This window comes from Leguminivora glycinivorella, chromosome 19 (assembly GCF_023078275.1).
Source record: "Leguminivora glycinivorella isolate SPB_JAAS2020 chromosome 19, LegGlyc_1.1, whole genome shotgun sequence".
In the NCBI taxonomy this organism is placed as follows: domain Eukaryota; kingdom Metazoa; phylum Arthropoda; class Insecta; order Lepidoptera; family Tortricidae; genus Leguminivora; species Leguminivora glycinivorella.
Genome location: NC_062989.1, coordinates 13,109,125 through 13,135,413, shown reverse-complemented (window position 1 = coordinate 13,135,413; position 26,289 = coordinate 13,109,125). Strand labels below are relative to the sequence as shown.

Below are 26,289 nucleotides of genomic sequence, written 5' to 3'. Positions count from 1 at the left end.
TGTTGCCTTTACCTTGCGTATGCTGAGCAAATTTAATGTTGAGGCGAGAAAGAATTTACCTTCGTATTTTTACAGAAACTCACAAACGTATCAGCACAAGAAGTATTAACGTTGACCGAACTAGTATGACACGTTCCTTAGAAATTAGTTTCCGTAAAACACGAAGGAAAAACATTTCACACTTGTATAGGTATCTGTACGGCACAACCTGCATACTTCGGACAGTGGAGTTATTTTCATGTTATTTTTCCCCTCACTAGCTCGGAAACACGTGTTTTGTCCTTCAATACTAGCGGGTAAAAACGCATTTTATCCACTAGAGGATAAAGTAATTTGACCTTGAATATAGTCATTTTTTCTACTTGTGAGTGAATCTAGTGATGACGATGTTTTACCACCGGTGGAACTACTGGAAGCAGTGACAAACGCGTATTTTGCGTTGTAATTTCCTCGCTATAGCGAGGGAGAAGTTTTGTGTTAAACTCGGGTGCAAATGTATTTTACTTCTCGTGTGTTAAAAAACTCGCAAGTTCAGGATTCTATTCTCGAACCACTCTCTTCGCTCGTGGTTCAACTATAGAATCCTTTCACTTGCTCGTTTTTCAATTCCACACTCGGCGTTAAAATACAACTTTGCCCCTTGTATAACAAATAACTATTTCTATGATTAGATAGGCCAGATATTACTTCAATAAAACCACATTGTATAAAAGGAAGACATTTATTCAGCTATTGGCTACGTGCATAACAACAGTGCTGCCTTATCGTCATAAAAGTTGTATTTAATTAACACAAAAACATAAAATTATATGTTACATAGGTAAAGCAATTTAAAGTTTTGAAATTCAACGTTAATTTGGTCCCTAGTTTTCTAATAATATTTTCTTATAGCCAATACAAAACGCATTTGACTATGATATTCGTTTGCAGTTTAGTATTCTGTTCATTAAAAAACAAGTGTGTAAAAATTCGCTGCCATCTAAAAGTGTATATACAAATATGTATTCTTTTGGTTCTATTGACAATGAAGGCATACTGTCATAAACAGTCAGAATTCAACCTTACTGACAAATTGACAATTCATATTATGGGACCGTTTCACTAAAAAGTCCCAAATTTCCACGACTTTAACAATTTGCCCAAAATATCAACATTTTTTAACAACCATTTTTAAATTCATAATCATAAATCGTTTATTTGCCAAAAAATATCTATACAGGGTGGCTAGCCGAATGGCACAATCGCTCACGAAACGCTCACGAAACGAAGCGCTAGTAGATATCTATCTCTATCGCGCTTGCGTATTGGCGCGACAGAGCCAGCGGCGTATCGCTTTCGTTTGGCGTCGGAGAAATGCCATTCGGCTACGGGGCCAGGTACATTTCCAAGCAGAACTTAACATAATTACATTTTTGCCATTAAGGTTATATCCGTCGGCCCCAAACTAGGCGCAGCCTGTATCTCGGGAACCGAAAAAATAGATTTAACTGTGGGACTTTGTCTAAACGGAATATGTTGGCCGTTTTGTTTTTTGAAAAATATTTTTACAAAGGTAATACAAATTACATTAAATTCTAGAAAAGTGCATGCACAGAGACAATAAAAAAAAAGCTATTTAAACTAAGTAAACAGGGCAGACATGCATATGTGGAAGTGACATTTAATGAGTGTGCGCGTGTGTGTGTGTGTGTGTGTGTGTGTGTGTGTGTGTGTGTGTGTGTGTGTGTGTGTGTGTGTGAGTATACGCAACTAAGTATGAATTATTTCTTCTGTTTGATCGTAGGACTGAGAAAGAAGCCATTTTTTAGTTTTTGATTTTAAGATAGAACAAGAGAAGTCATCAAAGTTACATATCTTGGAGACCCTGTTGTAGACTGTAGGGTGTAGAAAGAATGGAAAGCGTTTGGCGAACGCAGTATGGGCTCTAGGACAAGAAATAGTAAGGTGATTAATACGCTTCAGACGTCGCCTGATGTGGTCAACAGAAGATACAGCAATTCTATGAGATTCTGTAACAGCTTTTACTATGAAAAGTTGACGAACTCTAAGAACTGATGTTTCTCTGTACAACTCGTCGGTGGGATAACGAAAAGGTTTCCTCAACATTACCTTCAGTACGGCTCGCTGCGCCCGTTCTAATTCTATCATTACGCTTTTGGCGGTTATTAAATTTAAATTTAATTATGGCGGTTATTAAATTACTTCGTTATTTTAATTTGATAAGATTGGCCTAATAGAATTATCTTTATGACCATCAATGGCTACAGGTTGAAAGTAACACCTTATTATTTGTGCCGTTTGTATATCCGAGGTCTTATATAGAGAGAGCACGTCGTAGACGTCGCATCGGACCGATAGATGGCGCCATCGTTCGTTGCAAGTCGCTCCGGCGTCACACCGCCGCGATGTTGGTAGTCCCGTTTTCCCCACCTGCAACATAAGGCTCCTACGCGCCCCCACCCGCCACCAGCCACCCTCATTGTTTCGTCGAACGCCGAAGTGACCGGTTGTCGCGTATTCCGTTCGAACATTTTTACAGCATGGTGTCTCGAAATTAATCTTTTAGTTTCTATTTCCTTGTTACTTCTGGTCAAACCAGAGTTATTCGTGTTTTTATTTAAAAAGTGGCTTATAACATTTCGGAATTATGAAATTTTTCAATTTCATCCGTCAATTCTTTCTTCCCTTTTAATTTACGCTCGTTCGTCTTGAATAATGAGATATATTATGCCTCGCTAGCGATCATTATTCGTCTTTCGGGGTTCTCACGATAGAAATGAACGAGCGGTGCTTTATGATTCTACCCACTTTTTTTGTAAGAAAGTTCCATGCTGCAAAAATCGTTACCGTTAATCAGTTTTCTTTTTAAAATTCGCATTTCCGAGACTAAAGTAGGAAGTGTTATCCGCGTATTAAAAGTTTCGCGCGAGAATATAAGCGGTAACGTAGGTAAGTTGCTCCGCCGGGGACCACGTGCTCCGGGGACCACGTGCTTCGCGACCGCGGGCCGCGCGACCTGCGGGCTGCGGCGGCGGCGGCGGAGGGCGCGGTGGAGGAATACCGCGCTCCAAGGAGGTTTGAATTTCTCCGACGAATGGGTGAGCAGCTTCATATTATTTTAGAAAGAACATGTTCGGTTTCCGATTCGGTGCGGAGGACGGCGGACACGTGTCGGCGCCGAAACTTACTGTAGCGCTGCGATAGCGCCACTGACCGCGGCAGTGTTGTCCGCCGCGTCGGCGCCGCCGAAGTTGCGTAGAAGTTGCCTCCTCGTTAACGATGGCCATCTCTGCGGTGCCGCCGAACAACGTTGTGGCCACCACATAGGCGTCGCGTGCGACGCTGTAAGTATGTCTGCTGCTGCCCCGACGCGAGCGCCGCGCCGTTAGTGATCTGTCGTCAATATGCAGGCTACCAGCGCGGCCACCTGCCCCCGCCACAACGCGGCGAGCCTGCTGAAGCTGTCCACCAATATCGCTGGCCGCCACGCTTATGCTGGCGCCTCGATGGTGATGCAGAGCGTTCGTCTGCCGTGACAACGCCGCGATCCTGTTGAAGCTGTCCACCAATATCGCTGGCCGCCACGCTTATGCTGGCGCCTCGATGGTGATGCAGAGCGTTCGTCTGCCGTGACAACGCCGCGATCCTGCTGAAGCTGTCCACCAGTATCGCTGGCCGCCACGCTTATGCTGGCGCCTCGATGGTGATGCAGAGCGTGCGTCTGCCTTGACAACGCCGAGAGCCTGCTGAAGCTGTCCACCAATATCGCTGGCCGCCACGCTTATGCTGGCGCCTCGATGGTGATGCAGAGCGTTCGTCTGCCATGACAACGCCGCGATCCTGCTGAAGCTGTCCACCAGTATCGCTGGCCGCCACGCTTATGCTGGCGCCTCGATGGTGATGCAGAGCGTGCGTCTGCCTTGACAACGCCGCGAGCCTGCTGAAGCTGTCCACCAATATCGCTGGCCGCCACGCTTATGCTGGCGCCTCGATGGTGATGCAGAGCGTTCGTCAGCCCTGACAACGCGATCCTGCTGCTGCCCACCAGTATCGCTGGCCGCCACGCTTATGCTGGCGCCTCGATGGTGATGCAGCGAGCTCATCTGCCGTGACAACGCCGCGATCCTGTTGAAGCTGTCCACCAGTATCGCTGGCCGCCACACTTATGCTGGCGCCTCGATGGTGATGCAGCGCGCTCATCTGCCGTGAAAACGCCGCGACCCTGCTGAAGCTGTCCACCAGTATCGCTGGCCGCCACACTTATGCTGGCGCCTCGATGGTGATGCAGCGCGTTCGTCTGCCGTGACAAGCCTCAGTGGTGATGCGGAGCGTAATACTGTTAACCGCTGCACAGGCGTCGCAATCCTTCTGCTGCGTCTGCCGTGACATCGCCGCAAGCTACTTGAAGTTTTCCACCGGTGTCGTCGGCCGACACGCTGATGCTGGTGCCTTGATGTCGCCTCGATCGCACGAGGTAAGATTGCAGACGCGGCGACCTTCATCGCGCCACCGAGCGCAATACTGCGGCTGCCGCGAAGGCGTCGCTAATTTTCCTGCCGCGTCTGCCGTGACGACGCCGCGAACTCTGTTGATGCTGTTCACCGATGTAGCTGACTGTCATGCTGGCGCCGGTGCCTCCCGCGCTGACGGCGGCGACCTCGAGAGGGCCACCGAACACGATACTGCGTGACGCGACAGGGGCATCGAAGACGCCTTTCGAGCTGACGACGGCCGTCTCAATCTCACCGCCGAACGTAACATCGTCTGCTGCAGTGACAAGCTGGTAAGATTGCTGATGTGGTCCCTTGGTACTGCTAGCCGCCACGCTGATAACGTCCGTCGCGCCTAAGATGTCACGCTCACCGCGAGCACTGTCTTCCCCTACAATGGTGCCACGACCATATCCGGGCTCCGTCTGCTACGGTATCGTTGCAGACTCTGTTGCTAACCAGGCTGATACTGCCCTCCAATGTGACGCCGGGCGCCGCTATCAGCTGACATCCCGTACACTATGGTATCCACTCTTCTCTTTCCAGTTCCCGTGAAGTACTTCGACAGTATTTACACTCTATTTTGACCAATGACTCCTCCGTCGCCGAAGTGAGAACAGATAAATTCTAAAGATGCTACGTCCTAACGTGGCTTGGCCACCCATAGTTGAACGAGGTAAGACGTCAATAACCGGACGAGGAGCCGCACTGCTGCGAGGGTGTCCTGAAGATGTTCGCGAGCTATCTAATCGGAGAGGCGCCTCGCGAGACGACCCTGTGATTCCTGTACGTCGCTCATTGTGTAGGTCAAAGACATCGTAAAGGTTTGCGGAATTTAAAAAAAAAAAAAAAAAAAACTCTTTCAGAATGTCCAGATCTGAATTCGAGCCAGCGTGCTGCATCCTGAGCGTGCGTCTGTTTACCGGGCGGACACCAAAACCGATCGGTAATCTGGCCGCGGGGGTTCCAAGTACACGACGATTTCCCGGAGGCTTGTGGCGCTTCCTGTCCATTCGAGAGATTAACTTATTCGCCGAGCCTCTAATAAACAAATTGGGAAAAATAAACCCGCTTCGCCTTAGTGAACTTGAGATTCCAGCTCAAAGCGAAAGGGGCCAGGAACTCAGGAGGACTTCAGTAGTTATCATCTGGCTCGACTATACTGAATTAATATAGTGCTTGATTCGATCGTAGAACCTGATTTCATCAATTTCACAACTTTCGTAGTCTACAGAGGAAGGTTGCACCGCTGCAGTTTCCAGCATTACCTCGTACAGCTGCCGATAGCTGTAGGCCAATCGCTCCTGTTTTGCTTGCATTTGCAGCCCGATAAGACCTTCAATAATCGGAATATTGTACAAAGTAAAGCTCTTCCGATGGAAAATAATCTTCAACAGGCGGTGGCGCTGGCGACTGAAGTGACATGCAGCCGGATTAAGGTTCGCATAGCACTATATGCTATGCACAGTTCGGTTGTATGTTATGTTATGCTGTACGATGGCAGGACTACATCTCTTCTGTTACGAGTAACTACGACAGTAACTGCTGACTCCAACAGACTGTCGTACGAGGTCAGTATGCACCCCCTGGGAGCCAAGTAAGTGACCTTCGGTGACCTCGCCTTCTTCTGCTTCGCCCGTCATCGTACCTCTTCGTCTGCGAGAGTCCTGCATTACGCCGTACAACGGTACGTATTAAGCCTCCGCCACACATAAAGCGCATTCCGCTTCGCTAACGCTACGCTATCAGCGCGCGCATTCCGCTCGCGTCCCGCGCGCGTTGCGCTCGCAATCCGCGCTCGTTAGTTCCCGCTAGTGCCCACTGGGCGCAACGCCAGCGTTTGTGCGGTGCACCGCCATTATTGCGCTCCGCCTACGCTCTCAAAGCGCGCATGTGTGGCGGTGTTTTAATTCACTCCTTGACCTGCTACCACGACGTGTTCAGCAACCACCAGCGATGCGACACGGACGTCACCTCTCAGTCTACACTGTCGACCTTCATTGCACGAAGTAGAAATACGTCGCATCGGGTTTTGGATTAGGTAATGGATTACCCTAAGAGTCAATGACTGACTTGAAGAAATCGACTGATACCTCCGTCCAGTGTAGTAGCAATCGACAGCGCTCGTACTTTTCATCTTCTCAAATGCCCTCACTAAAAAGAGTTCAGAGTTCAGGAGTCTCGCTTGTAACCGCGCTCGCTTGACGCGAAATAGTCTGATCGAAAATACCAGTATCGTAACAAATAGCCCTCGGGCGCGTGAGTGATGACCTTTTTCTGTGTTTGATATGGACGTAAGACGTTGGACTTTAAATAGTCATATCAAAGCTAATATTGATTTAGATAATTTTTACAAAGGGTTGACAAAAGCAGTATCAATTACGTTACCCTGCTACAGTACAGATAGTTACACTACTTTTACAGTTAATTTCCACACTTTGTGTCTGAAATTGGGTTTATAATAACCTGATAAAATAACGTGTCTGTTAATAATAAAAGTGTATCTAAGGTTTTTGTATCTTGTTCAAGTCAGCCTCGCCTACAATGTATAATAATGTCATTTCTCTAACTATTCGCTGACTAAAGCTAAACGTCATCACGAAAATCTCTTTAGGCGTTTCTGGCACCGAGATATTCGCGGATCGAAGGCGATTTCGACTGATACATCTGTCAAATCGGTTCAACAACCGATTCACTTATTCTTCTATGCTATGCCAATAGGGCTACCAAAGGCTTGCGCGCCAGCTGACTCGCCACCAGGAGATAATAAACAGGTCTCTATATAAGACCTCGGATATACAAACGGCACAAATAATATAAAAATTTTACCTTCCAATAAAATTGTTATTATTTTGCCTGGTATATCCGAGGTCTGAGTGATGCCTTCCTGGTAGGCTTAATATACCGTCGGCACTTCTCCTCAACAATGAGGGTGGCTGGTGGCGGGTGGGGGCGCGTAGGAGCCTTATGTTGCAGGTGGGGAAAACGGGACTACCAACATCGCGGCGGTGTGACGCCGGAGCGACTTGCAACGAACGATGGCGCCATCTATCGGTCCGATGCGACGTCTACGACGTGCTCTCTCTATATAAGACCTCGGATATACCAGGCAAAATAATAACAATTTTATTGGAAGGTAAAATTTTTATATATATCTGAACACAAGGTCTAAAATAAGCTGGCATCTTGTGGCACGATGAGAACTTCTCTCTTGATGTCGCCGGCACCAATCCTGCAGTTCGGCATTATTTCGAGTTCTTTAATACTGTAAAATAAAAAATGTAAATTAATTTGTAGCTATTAACTTATGTATAACTTCATAAGGACATGGCATCTGTATCACTCTTCCATACGTACCATAAATTGTGAGTGTGCACGGGAAAACGTCCCACTTTGTCGATTGCTATAAAGCTGTTTAGTCAGTTTATTCATATAAAGGATACAAGTAAATCTCGCCTTAATGGTAACAAAGTGGGACGTTTTACTAAACACACTCACATATGGAGATTACTTGGGGGAGGTGGGATGCCCTTATGATTTTTTTAATAATAAGAGTAACAGAGGCAGCATTATTAATGTTTGTCTTTGTCTCATATTTTGTTTATTACCAAAAAAATTTTATGAATTTTTGGTGGGCAACAAATAAACAAAATATTAAATTTGTAAAATTTGGTATGTTGCCAGGCCCCGTAGTCGAATGGCATTTCTACGACGCGAAACGAAAACGAAACGCTGCGAAAGGTAGTCTGGTTCTGTCGCGCCAATAAGCAAAAGAGCGATAGAGATAGATATCTACGAGCGTTTCGTTTCGTTAGCGTTTGTGCATTCGGCTACGCACGCTGTTGGCATATTAGAACGGGTTTTTAATTTCGTCACGTTGCGTATCTTTTGTTATACTATAATTATTAATTTATACTAATTCTCTCTCAAACACAGGAGTTTTTTTTTAAATCTTACAACTATATACTAACAAAGACTGCATCAGTACTAACCTGCTAAGGTCCTTGCTAGCTGTCTTGTCCATCTCACAGCGTACACTGTGCTCCGAACACCCAGATATGCTGGTCTCGTTGAGAAGCACTGAGGACCCGGAGTAGATCTGGATGCCAACGCCACATTTCCTGATGCTGCAGCCTCTTAGCTCCACCTATTAATGATTGTAAGTAACTAATTAGTATTACACATTGACATAAGTGATGATTTCTGTACCTCGTCATATTAACGTCTCGTTTGAAATGTCATACGAAATTGTCAAACGATTAAAAGCGACAACGTACAGAAATCATCACTTCTTTATGACGGAGACAGGAAGGTACATAAGGCACATTTATAGTACATCGCTCAGCAACGAATTACTAGCTCGCGATCATCGCGTCTCTTTTATTTACGCGGGAGCGACTATCTTTTGTTCGTTCCTATATCGCCCATAGCTCATGCTTAGGCTGAGTTTAGACGTGCAAGTTATTGCTGCAAGTTTTGACGACCGGTCTGGCGCAGTCGGTAGTGACCCTGCCTGCTGCGCCGCGGTCCCGGGTTCGAATCCAGGTAAGGGCATTTATTTGTGTGATGAGCACAGATATTTGTTCCTGAGTCATGGATGTTTTCTATGTATATAAGTATATATATAAATTATATATTATATATATCGTTGTCTGAGTACCCACAACACAAGCCTTCTTGAGCTTACCGTGGGCCTCAGTCAATCTGTGTAAGAATGTCCTATAATATTTATTTATTTATTTGAGACGGAAGTATATGCAAGAAAGAGATGCCGATATTTGCCACTCACTCTTACCTATAGTTGCGTCGCAAAACTTGCAGCAATAACTTGCTGGTCTAAACTCAGCTTTACTCGCTTTTGGTGGACCAGTACCTAAAGCCCCACTAATATGAAAATTGCTTTAATAAAATAAGCAAATAGTTCGATTGCATTTATCAACTACTTCATTCAAAATTTATAAAAAAAAACATGCTATCCTAAGCACGCCCAACCATCTCACTCACCCTTACGCCGTTTTCACATTATCCGATCCGATATCGGATGTCGGAAGAATTTCCATAGAAACAATCCAAGATGGCGCCTGTAATGTATGGGATATCGGTCCAACATCCGATATCGGATCGGATAATGTGAAAACGCACTAACACTCAGCGAGATACATATAAGAACTATTCTACAGGGCCTGTAGGCCTAGCACATGATGGCCGCGAGAGTATGTCGCCGCGAGATAGACTACCCGTCCTTATGTCATTAATACAGTTAGAAGAAGACGTGTCATCTATCTCGCGGCGACATACTCTCGCGGCCATCATGTGCTAGGCCTACTGAGTAGCGTTTTAATTCTGTATGCGCCGTGTGCAAGCGCCATAAGTCATGAATTATAGAATTTCGGAATAAAAAAAAAAGTAGGCGCTTAGAATGAGGAAGTATACCTATTAAAACGTTAGATGTCGCCACAGCAATAGCTACAGCGTGAGTTTCTCTTACAAAAACTTCGAAAAATTGTACATGATCTTGAAAGTGACAACAATAAAATGTTTCTTCATTTGTGTCCTTTATAAAAAATCGAGTTCTACCAGTTTATTGACCAGTTGGCTGTGTTTCAGTATAAAAAAATTGTTCAAATACCTGAGCGCCTTTATGCACGACTATTCCCGAGTAGAAGTTGTCGAACGTGCAATTCTCGATTAGAATTTTTGAGCCGGACATCGCTATGATTCCTTGCGCGAAGTCACCCTAAAATTGAAAAAAGAAGATTTTTTTATTTACTCATTTTAAGAATAGTTAGGCGAAACATAGCAACCTACATTGCTATAATTATCAAAATCTCGAGCAGTGTAAGGTTAAATCTTGCAGTGCAGTTTTCGCTTACGGTAGGTTTGCAGGAGAGCCCAGGGGCCCATTTCTCGAAGCTACAAGTTACAATTTACAAGTGGTAGTCAATGTCTAATACGACAAATTGGAAAGAGACTTCCGCGTGTAATTTTTAACTTTCAGTTTTGAGAAATGGGCCCCAGGTGGGGGAATTTTTTTGTTAAATTAGCTAGAAAACACCATTGTAGTAAATCAATGGTGTTTTCTGGCAATGGTGTTATCTATTCGCAGATCAGCTAAGTAATTAAGTTAGATTAAGATCATACATAAATACATAATTACATACATACAATCACGCCTGTATCCCATGAAGGGGTAGGCAGAGCACATGAAACTACTCAAGTTTCAGTGCCACTCTTGGCAAATAAGGGGTTGAAAGAAAACGAAACTGTGACATTGCAGTGACAGGTTGCCAGCCTCTCGCCTACGCCACAATTTAACCCATTTAACCAATTTAAGATCATAATAATTATATATGTAATGAATGAACTATTCATAAGAGCTTGTAATTAGGCCTATAACTCCAATTGCTAATTCGAGTCCAAAAAAACTACTACGATGTTGCCACTGCAATAAAATGTTTGTAAAATAGTATAATCCTTTTTTATAAAAACACACGCCAAGATAAATTATTTACTATTTATTTCAATCCTTTGATTTATATATTTAATAGTCTTTTATTATTTACATAAATACTAGGACGCTCGATTTTTTTTCTTTTTTTCCGTGATTTTTAGTTGTAAAGTTGGTATTGCGCTTGTATCACTTCAGGTATCAATAACATTTGGTGCTATATTTTGCGGTATAGAACAAACTATTGATGATATAGATATTGTGACCAATTTTTTATACATATATTTTACAATCAGCGAAATAGTGTATAGTGGGCTTTATGGTTGCCACGGCCGCCATTGTTTTGGAAGCGGCCATGACACCATGGTCTGTCAAACTTTATTTGAATTTATTATTATGTATGATACACAGATATACAGACTACATCTCTGATATATGATAGACAGACGTTAATATGCAAGTAGCGCTTTATTGACAACGGACACTTATGAACCTGTAGATAAAAAATGGCACATGTAATGATCTATTGTTTTACCTTAAAGAGAGTATTTGTAAGTATGTAAGTAAGTTTGAGTAATGTTCTTCAATTAATGGTTCCAAATCTCCTGAGGAGTCTCAGAGATACATTGGGCACTCGTTCAATACGCTAAGGAAATACCTTTCGTGAGCCCCTGACTTCGCCACGTGCCATTCTGAGAGCCAGTTCAGGTACTACCCTTCAACAATAACATTCTAATATTGGTAATGGGTTGTTAGACTCCAATGACTAATTTAATAAACATTGGCGAAAATTGCACCTGACTGAGACAGGGCATCTTTAGTGCATACATTTGTCTGGTTTAAGTTTTAATTAGCAACGTGAATGAAGGTGATGTTGATTGTCACAAATACACATAATATAATGTGAATTACCAACATTTATCAGTAGTGGCGACCGGTGGAACTAATTTGACGTATGAGAATTAAAACAAAAAAATTAAAACGAATTTTCTTCACAATTTTATCATCAAGTATTCTTGGATTTCTTACGTGCCAAATAAAGAATGTAGAAGGTTGGCGAAACCTGAAAAGTATTTTGACAGTGACATAAGTGACATTGACAGCTGTGACATTGACGTATCTGTCGTAGTTTTTTTGGACTCGAATTAGCAATTGGAGTATAGGTACATGAATAAAAATATTTTTGAGTTTGAGTTAATCTTCTAGATTTTTATTACTATTGATTTGAAAACGCCAGCCCTATACGTGCGGCGCGTCATCATTAATTTTACAATGATAGTCAAAGAGTTAATCAAACATTACGACCGGTCTGGCCTAGCGGGTAATGAGCCCTGCCTGCTAAGCCGAGGTCCTGGGTTTGTGTGAAGAGCACAGATATTTGTTCCTGAGTCATGCTCAATGAATGTTAAACTTGAGTTGTTTACGTGCTCTGCCTACCCCTTTATGGGATACAGGCGTGATTATATCGTCACTACTTTAAAAAAAACTTGTATCTTCGTCTGTCAATGAAAAGAAAATTGTAGTAAGTATGTATGGAACGCATATAGACTTACTGCGTTTTAACTTTGAGGAACAGCGAGAGATACGAGATTTTTTAAAAGTAGTGACGATATGTATGTATGTCATGAATGTTTTCTATGTGTATAAGTATTTGTATATTATATCATTGTCTGAATACTAACAACACAAGCTTTCTGAGATTATCGTGAGACTCGGTCAATCTGTGTAAGAATGTCCTATAATATTTTATTTACTATAAGATAAAAAAAAAGATTTCATGGAAAAATATGAAATAAATTTTATCTTATCTTTTTTTACTATACCTGACAACTGTCAGAATCGTCAGACAACGCGCAGTTAGCGACGTGTAACGTGCCCGCTCGCATGAGTATGACGGTGTTGACGAGCGCGCAGTTTAGGGTTAAGTCTCGCAGGCGGCAGTCTTCGCTTAGATGGAGTAGGCAGGTTCGCATCTCTGCTGCTCTGAGGGTGGCACCTGAGAAAGCAACATAAATATCATTAAAATCTATTAAAACAGTGGTCTCCAAAGATTTTCCAAAAATTTTAAGTAGGTACCTGCCTCTCTGCCGTCAAAAATGTTATGTCTACGCACGGTAATATGTGCACTTGCCTCACGGTCTCGCGCCCCCTTTAGAATATCGCTACGCCCCCCCTGGGGAGCGCACCCAACAGTTTAAATTAAGCTGTATTAAAACAGTGGCATTCTGACTCCGTATGGCATTTGTTACCTGGCAATTGTTTAGGTTGGTACAACTTGACGGCTGTTTGCATGTGCTACTGTGCTAGCATAGATAATAGTACATTACGATTTTGTTTCCAATTTCATATTTATCTCATTTGTATAAATATGAAATTCGAAACAAGTGACGATAAATTAAAACACGAACAATGTTTAAATCGACACCAGTTTCGAATGCCTTATTTATGGCATTTGTTTCGTAATGTACTATATTATCTGTGGTAGCGCCCGCTAGTAACGTCAAGTTGTATAGTCACCGGCATAAATATAATATGGCATAGTGATGATTTCTGTACCTTGTCGCATTAACATCTTGTTTGAAACGTCATACGAAGTTGTCAAATGAGTAAAAACGACAAGGTACAGAAATCATCACTTATTTTTGCCGGTGACTGTACCAAAAAGTTTTCCCTGTGGCTATAGGGTACTTGAAATGATTTAAATTATTATACAAGTAAATCTGATTTACCTTTAAAACTGCACAGTGAAATCTGTGACAACGGCATCTCAGGCACCTCATAGTTAGGACTGCACACAACTATGTCCTCCGGTTCTAGAGCCAGACCTTCCTCTGCAGAGACCACCACGCTGAGGGTCTGCTCCTTAGATACCCGGGAGCGGAGGAACTTGAATATCTCTTCAAATTCAGAGATGGAGCCACCTTGGCAGAGAGCTACCACCTGGAAGTTTATTATCTAAATTAACTAACGTTTTTTTAAATCGATAATGTTTCACTTCATAATAGTTAGTTGAACGACGACCTCTGTATTTGAAGGCGTCCGTGGGCTATGACGACTGCTGACCATCCGGCAGGCCATATGCTTGTTTGCTACAACGTAATGTTTTATTATGTGCAATAAAGAACCCTCCGCCTTACAGAAGACTGCAGCCAAATAGCACTAGACCCTACTCATAGTGTTGTGTTCCTGTCGGTGAGTAAGGCTGCCAGAGCTCAACGAGGGTGCGGTGTGCTGATGACGGGAGGTCTTACGGAACTAACTTGTTCCGTTTATTGTCCTTTGAGTCGTCGGCAACCCGAACCCTCCTTAGAACTTGTACACTCCTTTTTGCTGTGTACTTAACACAGCAAAAGGGAATGTACACGTTTCTAATGGGGTGGCAACGCGCATGTGACACTGTTTGAGTTGCAGGCCTCCATAGGTTACGGTGACCGCTTTACATCAGGCGGGCCGTATACTTGTTTGCCACCGACGTAGTATAAAAAAAAAAAAAGAACAAATACTTTAAATAAACTGGTCATTACACCGGTCAAATCTTACATGAAAATCGGCTAAAAAAACAAAGTGTGATGTAAAGCTGGATTTTTAGTATGTTATTTGGAGTCCTTGGGGGAATGTAAGACTATATTTTGCAAGCAAAAAAAAAGTGTGCTAACTTCGTAATTTAAAAAAAAGTAAAAAAATCGGACTTTTTTTGGTTTTTATTTTTTTTATTAAAAAACTATGCGTTTTTGGTCAAAAGTTGCTTTGTAATGTTGAAAGCGCATTAAATTTCAAACAGTTTGACATCTTTTTTATCAATGTCCGTCAAATAGTTTTCGAGATATGAAGCGTCAAAAAAGGTTAATTTTTGACGCATTTATAAAATGTAGCGTTTTGCCAATATTTTTAGACAAATATCTGCAAAATACTTCATGATATGATATATATTGCAATATAACATTGTATAAAATTTATTTTGCTTTAGTTTTAGTGCAAATAAAGGTCAGTAAGACGAATAGTTACTTTGGTGAACAAAAAAAAAACTATAAATAGAGAAGCCAAGAGTCTGGTAGATTGGTTAAGGTAAAATAGTTTACGCTAAAAGTTTTAGGTTGAAAGTGCTATCTATTCGATCTTACTTTCTTTGATATCTGTTTATCTGAAAAAATTGTCTAAGCTAACTTTGCATCGATTTGACTATTACTAATGAAGAAATAAAATACAACAAAATTTTGAAGTTTAGTAAATTAGAAAAATAAAACAGAATTAGTTAGATTTTACTTTTTCCTTTTTGAGGGTCCTGGTTCTGCATCTTGATGGCACAACTCCTGTAGTGATAGAAAGTCCACTTGAGTTGTATTTGACCACCAATTGCTGTGGAATAAACTACGGGAACGGAAAGCGCCCACGCCAATTATTAAGATACTGGAGAAGTGGTATTCCCAGCAGAAGAACGTAGTAAGATGGAAGTCAACTCTGTCCACAGCCAGCGGGCTAAACTGTGGCGTGAGACAAGGAGGCAGTATGTCTCCGGCTCTCTTCAGCGTGTACATGGATGGGCTGTCGCAGGCTTTGACCAGTACCGAGGTTGGCTGCTCCATCAATGGGCAAATGATAAATCACATCGCTTATGCAGACGATATGGTCCTACTAGCACCATCTGTGGGAGCTATGCGTAAGTTACTTGCAGAATGCGAGAGATACGCCAGCCAGCATAACATGAGATACAATCCGGACAAGTCTGAATTTATGCTCATGGAGGCAGCACATATGCCCACACCTGTACCACCTCTTTTGCTTGATGGAGTTCAATTGCGGAGAGTACACGAAGTCAAATATCTTGGCCACATCTTGTTGTCCAGTTTAAAAGACCAGGAGGACATAGAAAGGCAGAGGCGAGCCACCGCAGTAAGGGCAAAGATGTTGGCTAGAAGATTCACCAAATGTAGTGACAGCGTAAAAAGACAGCTGTTCCTCAGTTTTTGTACAAGCGTGTACTGTCGAGTTATGGCCCGACTACACCTGCGCGGCGGTGAGAGACCTGCGCGTGCAATACAACACATACTATGTACTGATATTTCGTTAAACGGAGAATACTATGATTCGGGCACGTCCACGACAACGCTCGTGAGATTGCATCGATGTTATTGACCCTCAGTGATATGCTTTAAAAACCAGTCCGTACAAGAACAATTTCGGAACAATCTGATTCAATTAATGAGGTTTTTCTACTCGTAAATATTTTTTTCCGCCAAGCGGCGATCCTGAGGTCTTTCTGACCGTAAACTTAACTTACTAAATAAATGTTGATTTGATATACGCAAATATGTGTCTAAGGCCCACTTGCACCAACCACTTAACTCAGGGTTAGTGGGCTGTCATCTGTCACATTCCATATAAAATGGTGGGTTAACCCTCGGGTTAACCCTCCATTTTCGTCGGTGCAAGTGGCCCTAAGTAATACTTGAACAGCCCCCAAATAATAATAATTCGTTCTCCGCTACGCCTCCTGTAAATATATGTAAACTATCCCATTTGGCCATTACCATCCACCGATTATTTCTGATCCAGTTATACTAGACTTATGATATAATCCTATTTTTTGAAATAACTGGCACTCTTTTGGTCTTAAATGAAAGCTAGTGAAATTTTCTACATTTTTATTTTACAATTTATGTAATAGCCTGAGTTGTTTTGCTGATATCTGTCTCAAAATATTAGCAAAACGAATATTTTCATAGAAAGGGGAAAAATGCTCTTTTTTTGACGCTTCATATCTCAAAAAATATTTGACGGAAATTGATAAAAAAGATGTCAAACTGTTTGGAATTTAATGCGCTTTCAATATTACAAAGCAACTTTCGACCATAAATGCATAGTTTTTTAATAAAACGGCAAAAACCAAAAAAAGTCTGATTTTTTTTACTTTTTTTTTTAATTACGAAGTTAGCACACCATTTTTTTGCTTGCAAAATATAGTCCTACATTCCCCCAAGGACCCCAAATAACATACCAAAAATGCAGCTTTACATCACACTTTGTTTTTTTATATCTCTTTTTGACCAGTGTACATCTTTTTTAACCACCTTTCAAATCTCAAGTTATCAATTTGTCTGTATGTTTTTTTATAAACAACTAGCTTTTTCCCGCGGCTCGAGTTAGAAAGAGACAAATAGTAGCCTATGTCACTCTCCATCCCTTCAACTATCTCCACTTAAAAAAATACGTCGATTCGTCGCTCCTTTGCCGTGCGGACAAACAAACAGACACACACTTTCCCATTTATAATATATATTCTGTCAAATAAGTCTGTCAGTAAATAAGAACTAAGAAAACTATAGGTAACCTTTTCTAGCACCTTAAAGAAAAGGATGCATATAGTTTTCTTTGTTCTTATTTACTGACAGACTTGGTTGACAGAGTTTAAGTATGGAAGTATGGATATACTCACATTCTTCTGTGCCTTATGTTTCTGCCACTTAGCCCTCGCTTTAGCCAGGTACGGTTCCCGAATCAGCGGGTTTTCATACAGAGTCCATTTCGACATGAGCCCGTCCAGACGAGCGCTCATTACTGCGCACAGCGATATGTATGATGGCGGCAGGAGGGAATCTGTAGTCATGAAGGGATTATTATAGCACCTTTTCGAATTTTAACCATAGGACTCCAATTAACACATTCACTACCAGACAAAAATGGCGCAATATAACTTGACTGTAGTTAAAATATTTTGATACCATGCACGAAATAAAGCATCAGATAATTATAAGAAAAACATGGACAGCAGTTATTTTTAAATCCAATTTCTATTGGGTTGGTAAGAAAGTAATGAGCGATCGATTGAATTCCACATAAAATTTTTGAGAGAGTTCTAGAATCTTCTATGGTCGAAAGTATATAAAGGGCGAGTCGCACAGTTTCTCGTCAGTCATTCACTAGCTGTCGCCGAGCTAATATAAGGAAGAAAATGGACGAATTAAAAGTGCATGTAAGGCATTGCTTACTATATGAATTTCAGTCTGGCCATTCAGCCGCCGAAGCAGTGCGTAATATATGTCAGCGTGTTGCTCCTGAAGTTGTGTCTGAGGCCACGGCGAAACGATGGTTGCAGCGGTTTCGTAGTGGCGACTTTTCATTATCAGATCAACCTAAGTCTGGTCGACCGGTGAAGATTGATGTAGACAAATTAAAAACCTTAATTGAAGGAGATCCGAGGCTAACGAGTCGTACTCTTGCTACCGAGTTAGGCTGCTCTCATGTCACCAAAGAAACACATTTACACGAGTTGGGAAAAAACTACTAATACAGTGTTTGGATACCGCACGAACTTGATAGAGATCAACTAAACCGCCGTGCCGATATCTGCATACAACTTTTGTTTTTTCGCCGCACATTCAACTGGTTGGACCATCTTATCACTGGAGATGAAAAATGGGTCTTATATATAAATCACACACGCAAACGTCAGTGGCTAGCTCCAAACGAAAAAGGAATAGAGGCACCAAAAACAGAGCCTCACCCGAAAAAAGTTATGCTGTCCGTTTGGTGGGATATTCATGGTACCGCATCAGTATACTGTAATCAGCTTGAAAATTTAAACCAAAAAATCTGTCAGAAACGTCCACAGCATGCTAAAGTTTTTTTCTTACACGACAATGCCCGCCCACACATTGCAAAAGTGACTCGGCTAAAGCTATTGGAGCTAGGTTGGAAAGTGATACCTCATCCACCGTACTCTCCAGACTTGGCACCTACGGATTACGCATTGTTCAGATCGCTAAGCAATGCCTTGAATGAAAAAAAGTTCGATGATCAAGCCCATCTACGACAGTACATAGCTGAGTTTTTTGAATCTAAACCTAAGAACTTCTTCGCCGATGCTATTCATTCTTTACCAGAACGATGGAGACAAGTAGTAGATAACGAAGGCCGTTATATTTTTGATAAATGATTAAAATAATAAATTAAATAAAAATTACAATATTGGTTATGATTCGCTCATTACTTTCTTACCAACCCAATATTTATTTAATAATTCAGGTAGAAATATATAAAGTAACTGAGTTGACCGTGACGTCACTCAATTCGATTAGCAAGTTCAAATTCGTTTTGACAGTTCTTAAAAAGAAGCTGATTTGACTAGGAGGCAAGTAGCCTATACGTCAGAAACCGGACGTTATCTATAACCGCCGGCTTGTATAGCGACCCCAGCGACATCTGAACAAAGTTGACGAGTGCCTACCACGGGTTCTTAGTTGCGAAACTGGTATTTTTCTACTCCCGAACTGTTATTCGTTATAGATCATTAAAACCCTACATAAAAGTCTATTCCCCAAAGCCGGCGTCCGCCAGCTAACCCCGCATGCGCGCAGTATCGAAAAAACTGAAAGCGCATTGTTTGGCTCTGTAACCATGGCAACGCATTGTTATAACGATACTGCGCGCGTGCGCGGGAAGGCTCTGAGCAGCTGAGCTGACAGTGCAAACCTTTGCGTCAAAACACAGGAAACAGTGTGAATTTCACAAAAGTTATTCAAGAAAACTATTAAAAACTAAGTGCATGGTCATAGAAAAAGTATTGCATCATAGTAGAAGTATAGCATAGGTCAGTCTTAAAAAGGCTTGAGGTGACTTGAGATTCGTACCATCTTCATCAGTCAGTCCCCCTTCGTAAAGTGAGGAGTCCAGCTCTTTCAGTTTCTCATAAGCGTTAACCGCACTGCTACGTAGCAGAGTTATAGTGCGGGCGACACAGTTGGGTATAGTGCCGTTGTGCAGGTCCATCCAAAGTTGCATGCGGTCTTCGATGATGTTGGGGAGGACTACTTTGTCGTCCTGGTCGTCCCAGGGCATCCAGATGTTGTTGTAGTAGAATCTGTGGGAGGAACAAATTATATTACAATTTTTTTTTTTTTTTATTATAAACTGGCCAGTGATTGACCTTAGTCGCACCTGATGGAAAGTGACGACAAGGCCGAGGTTGTAGCTCACTGGTTCAGAAATAGCCTATTCACGTGATATTGAGTGATATAGGCTACTTTATGTCTCTTTCTAATGCGAGTGAAGCCGCAGGCAAAAGCTAGTTTACAATAAAGGGTAAGAGGAGTATTATAAGTCACTTTGACTTATTAATACTTGGCAGGATAACTTGAATTTCTTATTAAGAGACAGTCCATTTGTATTAGTAATAGTGAGAAGGGGTGGCCTTTTTCCAGCAGTGGGACACAATCCATACTAATATTATAAATGGGAAAGTGTGTGTGTCTGTTTGTTTGTCCGTCTTTCACGGCAAAACGGAGCGACGAATTGACGTGATTTTTTAAGTGGAGATAGTTGAAGGGATGGAGAGTGATATAGGCTACTTCATAGCTGGGCATTAAGTCGTTAATCCGTTAATCGTTAATTAACGAAGTTAACATTTCGATTAACGGATTAACTTTTAAGTTAACTTTAAAAAATGTTAACGGATTCGTTAACTTCCGCTAAATTTCATCGAGTCCGTTAATCGTTAATCCAGCACACCAAGCGGCTCGTTGCGCCGCGCAAACCACGTTCTTACTGCTACTGTAAAAGCCCGTAGTACGGCAAAACCTACGTTTTATCGGTAAAAGCAGATCCGTCGGTTATAAACAGTCTAAAGACCAATTGGCGACTTTGGATCACTTATTCGAGATCTTCTAAATCTTATTAGGCGTGCTAGATCGATCACTAACCTGGGAATAGAGTGCAATAATTAGGCATGACAGAAAAATCGCGCAACCGACGCATCGAGTTAAGAGTCCGGCGCGGGCCCTAGATTACTCTACCAAGTTATCGTAGCCTACAGCATCGAGTTGTCATCTCAAAACTCAATCTGAAGAACCGACGCACCACGATCGCGACCGCATGAATGACTCAATAATTACCAAACCGAAGTAAAACCTAGGATTTAGGCAAACAACGGCGGTAAAAGCCCGAAGAGACCGTAATTATTACATTTCGGTTTTTTACCGATTGGCGTCACAGGTTTTAATGGTTTTTGAAGGATACTTAGTAAATAGAAATACATAATACCTACAGTGCAGTCCTATTTTTATGACATGTTAACGGATTATCAATTAACTTTAACTTCCGTTAAATCTACCGAAATGTATCGCTTTAACGATTAACGAAGTTAACTTTTTAAGTAACGGATTAACGATTATCGAAGTTAACTATTTGATTAACGGTGCCCAGCTATGGGCTACTTTATGTCTCTTTTTAATGCGAGCGAAGCCGCAGGCAAAAGCTAGTTTACAATAAAGGGTAAGAGGAGTATTATAAGTCACTTTGACTTATTAATACTTGGCAGGATAACTTGAATTTCTTATTAAGAGACAGGCCATTTATATTAGTAATAGTGAGAAGGGGTGGCCTTTTTCCAGCAGTGGGACACAATCCATACTAATATTATAAATGGGAAAGTGTGTGTGTCTGTTTGTTTGTCCGTCTTTTACGGCCAAAACGGAGCGACGAATTGACGTAATTTTTTTAAGTGGAGATAGTTGAAGGGATGGAGAGTGACATAGGCTACTTTATGTCTCTTTCTAATGCGAGCGAAGCCGCGGGCAAAAGCTAGTTTACAATAAAGGGTAAGAGGAGTATTATAAGTCACTTTGACTTATTAATACTTGGCAGGATAACTTGAATTTCTTATTAAGAGACAGGCCATTTGTATTAGTAATAGTGAGAAGGGGTGGCCTTTTTCCAGCAGTGGGACACAATCCATACTAATATTATAAATGGGAAAGTGTGTGTGTCTGTTTGTTTGTCCGTCTTTTACGGCCAAAACGGAGCGACGAATTGACGTAATTTTTTTAAGTGGAGATAGTTGAAGGGATGGAGAGTGACATAGGCTACTTTATGTCTCTTTCTAATGCGAGCGAAGCCGCGGGCAAAAGCTAGTTTACAATAAAGGGTAAGAGGAGTATTATAAGTCACTTTGACTTATTAATACTTGGCAGGATAACTTGAATTTCTTATTAAGAGACAGGCCATTTATATTAGTAATAGTGAGAAGGGGTGGCCTTTTTCCAGCAGTAGGACACAATCCATACTAATATTATAAATGGGAAAGTGTGTGTGTCTGTTTGTTTGTCCATCTTTCACGGCAAAACGGAGCGACGAATTGACGTGATTTTTTACGTGGAGATTGTTGAAGGGATGGAGAGTGATATAGGCTACTTTATGTCTCTTTCTAATGCGAGCGAAGCCGCGGGGAAAAGCTAGTTTACAATAAAGGGTAAGAGGAGTATTATAAGTCACTTTGACTTTTTGAAGGGGTGGCCTTTTTCCAGCAATGGGACACAATATGCTTATAAAAAGTTCCAAGGTTAATGTTTGACTTACAAATAATAATGTAGTGTATGTGAAGGTAACCTAAACTAATAAAACTAGTAAAACTATTAGCGCAGTCTGAGATGATAAGTATTTCATTCCATGAATCTTTTCAGTGGTGAAGAGTTACCTCAACAAGTCAATGAATTCAGCCGTAGTAGCATCATTAATGCACTGCTCTCGCTGCTGAGTCGTCGGCCAGAGCTCTATCAGCGGCACATCTTCCACTGTCTCCGGGAGAGACACAGCTTCATGCTGCACGCTCAGTACTTCCACCGATGCTGAGAGAGCCTCGAAGTCTACTGATGACACGGTGACATAGGCTATGCATGGGAATCTGACCTCTGAAGATATGAGAGTAGTAATTTTAAATTATTATGTAATGTAGAACAACTCTGATTGTAAAAGAAATTGGGTACATAATTTTCAAAAAATCAAGCACATATAATTTTTGAGACCCTTCGAGTCCCAAGCTTCTTCACACGCAAGCAATCTTCTGTAACACTGAGCAACGACAACAACGTACAAGGCGAAATCTGCTACATTGTAGCAGATAGCACCTTGTACGTTGGTGGGTAAGGTGCAATTTTAATAATTGCAGTTTGCACCCTATACGTTGTTGTTGTCGTGACATTATATCATGTCGCTGAGACTCGAAGGGTTAAAGTTCATGCATGATTATGTTTGATTCTACTGGACTGGGCAGTACTATTAAAAAAGGCTACAACTACAATACAACACAATTATTCATTTAATTCTTGGTTTTCTTTTATGTACACAGCCTTAATCAACACTTTAAAACTACTTGGCAAAAGAATCGAAACTTTAAGCATCAATTGACTTACCAAACCTCTTGCAAAACTGTTTCGACAGCTTCCACAAGGCATCCCAACCAACTGGTTCGACTATAAGTTCGGCCTGCGCGCTCCACTGCTCCCGGGCGGTCCCGCGGCCCGAGCTAAACACGCGCACCAGCTCTTGCAGGATCTCACTATCACTCCGATTGAAATTATACACGGACATCATCTGTCGTAACAAAAACAACCTTATTATTTTGAAACATTGGAAACACAAGAATCCATGAACGAGATACTTACTTGGACTTCCGGTTGGGACGCCATCATAGCGGTTTCGTGTCGTGAATAATTTATTTTTCTTTTACTTTAATGTTGTTTAAAGTGTAATATTGATAGCGTATTATGCAGTAAACTAATGGTGTAGTGAGAAGCTGATGAAGAATTGTTCTCGAAACGCGTTTAGCCTCTTTTTTGTCGTAAACGGCCGGTAGTCCACGTGCTCTTGTAAAATCTAGCTATCAATTTACAAGTGCTAAGTCACCGTACAATGTCGTACTTACCCACTACTTACCGTACAAAAATTACTAATATTAGCTCATATCACCTTGACACTGGCGAAATAGTCCCAATGGACTGAAGCCATTTAATTTTAAAAACTGAACTGAACTGAGATACTTACTTTGGAATTAGAGTCCGTTTGAGACTTAATTAACATAGTATAACGCCTGCAGAAAGTAATTTAAAGTTATTTTATCGTAGTAGATGACTAATTCATTCTAATTATTCCAAAACCCGCCTTTGAGCCGTTTTGTGTTTTCCGTTCGTTTGAAAAACAACCCAATTTGACGTCAAAGTCACGTTCGGATACTAGTATAAAAGAAAAAATTGAGGCGGGTTTGACGCGGGTTGGACGCGGGTTTACTTCGTAAGTAACAAAAACTTTCAACCTGCATGAAATGGGTACCCGCATCTGTTTGTAAATTGTGCATGAAGATATAATTATTATAATAGCTAATTTCTCCATCATGCGCATATTGTTTTCATTGCTCCAGTTACGCAACTGCAAATTACCGGTTATTAACCTAAAGGGTCCATCACTAACTTGAAAATCAATGACAGAGTCATCCTGGCAACCCCGCCTCTTCCTGTCAATGTCAATTGTCAGCCCAGCCTGTGTTGATGGGCGACATAAAAGTGACTAACTTATTATTGAAATAAAAAATGATTAGTTCAATAACAACATAAACAATGTCGATGGACGAAAACGAATTCTTTAAGCAGACCGTGCAACACCTGGCTCGCTGTCTGTCCAACATACAGCCGACACCATGGGAAAAAGTAAGTAGACTCATATCTTGAGTAATCGGATTTTGCGAAATACCAATTTAACAAGGACATAGACTGTAATACTATTTATATTTAATAACTGTTCAAACCCGGACTAATTCCTGATAGATAGACATTTATTGTTATTGTATACATACTAGAAGAAGTGAGGGTCTTTATAATCTTCTAATTTAGTACCACTTATCAATTTCCTATTTGTTTGTTATGATCTCATCAAAACCTCATCATTTTCTCATCATTTCCGTTTTGCTCACTTTCTATGAAAATACAAGTCGAAAGTGACTGTAATCGTTATTTTATCGTCTAAAATCAATTTATGCATCCATAAAATTAGTAAAACCACTTTAGTTGTGGCCTTGACCAGTAACAGTTCAAGCCCTTGACTTCTGGGCAACTTTGTACATTTATTATACAATAGTTTGAACCTATGTTAATATATATTACATGCATAGGCTGTCATCGAAAATTGTACAGGTTAAAACAAAACATCAGGCAAACACTACTTATTATATTTATACATACGAGTATGTAATGTATGTTGTTTAAAGCTTTTTGGGATTATGAATAAGTTTGTATTCTTTCAGATAGCCAAATTTTATACATATATAGTTGAAAAATGAAAAATGAAAATGAAATATTTATTTTTCAAGTAGGCATATTACAATGCGCATATGAACGTCAAATAAAGCTACGCCGGCTCTAACCCTACGCCTCAGCCTCGAGAAGATTTCAGTCCCCCCTCAGTTGGGAGGGGGGTATCCACTATGGGACCGGCAAGAAACTCGGCGGGCAACTTCTTTTCAAAACATTACATCGTATACTAACATGCATTAAATAAATGAAATGAAATATTTATTTGTCAATAAAAATGGGTGTACATAAAAGATCTTATTCTATGAAAAGACAAGATATAATTTAACGTGCAAAAGTATTCATCAAAGAATATGAACAGACTAGGTACTCTATGGAAATTAATTTCAATAAATATATTATTGCTTAATAATACGTCGTTCTTCTTCAGTTAATGAAATTGCAATGAGCTGCTGAAAACATTAAATGTCTTGTCCTAAGTCCTAATGATTTTAGGATTTAGAAGGATAAAATTGTATTTTTTAATTTTTGTTTACTTGTTTTCATGCATGTTGATAGAAATAAAATTAAAAACCTAGATGTAATTTAAAATTCAAGGATCTCTTTTACTTAACTAGCTGAAGTTGAAAAACAAATTAAGCCTAATAGAATAGGCAGTTCTGGAACTTATTTCTTATAATATGCATTTTTTTTTATTATACCACGTCAGTGGCAAACAGGTATACGGCCCGCCTGATGGAAAGCGGTCACCGTAACCTATGGACGCCCGCAACTCAAGGGGTGTCACGTGCGCGTATGCATAGCATCAATTTATACTTCTGAGATCAAAAAATTAAAACTTTTATTAATAACTCTATTATTTTATTACAGGTAAACACACTGTTTATACTATGTCCGCAAGCAAGCTCAGCACTCGTAGTCACAACCCGCAGCATGGAGGCCTGCATAGCCCTAGGGCTGTACTACCTGCAGAGCGGAATGCAGCACCAGGATAAGCTGCACCCGTACTTCCTGAAGGTGCTGAAGTGCCTCACTACCGCTCAGTTTGAGGAGCCAGTGTTTCAGATAAAGAGTGGTGACCGTAAGTAGGTTTTTTACGTATTAAACGGAATAGTCTTCTTCTTTACTTCCTGTTACCCTCTGCTGGGGTGTAGGGCTCGAGTCATATTTCTCCATTTACTCCGGTCTTGGGCAGTTTGACTGACCTCCTCCCACCCCATGTCTAGCACCCTGAGCTCCTGCTGAACCGAACGACGCCAGGTCGATTTAGGGCGGCATG

At 41.2% G+C, this 26,289-nt stretch overlaps 2 protein-coding genes across 6 annotated transcripts in view; one reads left to right on the top strand and one right to left on the bottom strand.

The window, feature by feature from the left end:
• Positions 1-705: 705 nt before the first annotated feature.
• Positions 706-23,884, bottom strand: LOC125236676 (protein nessun dorma). 2 transcript variants are annotated; one of them, XM_048143578.1, is made up of 11 exons: positions 23,752-23,884; positions 23,121-23,301; positions 22,406-22,619; positions 19,566-19,795; positions 17,372-17,532; positions 13,668-13,878; positions 12,762-12,934; positions 10,120-10,227; positions 8,483-8,637; positions 7,640-7,755; positions 706-2,284 (listed from the first exon to the last, which is right to left on the bottom strand). In XM_048143578.1, exons 1-10 carry the CDS (start codon positions 23,785-23,787, stop codon positions 7,659-7,661), a joined length of 1,566 nt encoding a protein of 521 aa, XP_047999535.1. In that variant the 5' UTR covers positions 23,788-23,884; the 3' UTR covers positions 706-2,284; positions 7,640-7,658. The 2 variants fall into 2 exon arrangements, with proteins under 2 accessions (XP_047999535.1, XP_047999536.1); XM_048143579.1 differs by lacking the exon at positions 23,752-23,884 and adding an exon at positions 23,373-23,428.
• A 364-nt stretch (positions 23,885-24,248) lies between these two features.
• LOC125236279 (phosphatidylinositol 4-kinase alpha) overlaps positions 24,249-26,289 on the top strand; it is a 72,421-nt gene continuing 70,380 nt past the window's right edge. For all 4 annotated transcript variants that reach the window (XM_048143006.1, XM_048143004.1, XM_048143005.1 and 1 more), the window contains exons 1-2: positions 24,249-24,410; positions 25,881-26,091. In XM_048143006.1, coding sequence (XP_047998963.1) covers positions 24,321-24,410; positions 25,881-26,091 — 301 coding nt within the window. In that variant the 5' untranslated portion in view covers positions 24,249-24,320. The remainder of the gene's footprint in view (positions 24,411-25,880; positions 26,092-26,289) is intronic.

What these genes read in the sequence shown, in the direction of transcription:
- LOC125236676 (XM_048143578.1), bottom strand. Translation starts at nt 23,787, where the DNA reads ATGTTAATTAAGTCTCAAACGGACTCTAATTCCAAA. An exon ending in GAATTCATTGACTTGTTGAG is followed by an intron (nt 19,796 to 22,405) that starts GTAACTCTTCAC and finishes TTCCTCCCACAG; the next exon opens with ATTCTACTACAACAACATCT. An exon ending in GCTAGCAAGGACCTTAGCAG is followed by an intron (nt 7,756 to 8,482) that starts GTTAGTACTGAT and finishes TTTATTTTACAG; the next exon opens with TATTAAAGAACTCGAAATAA.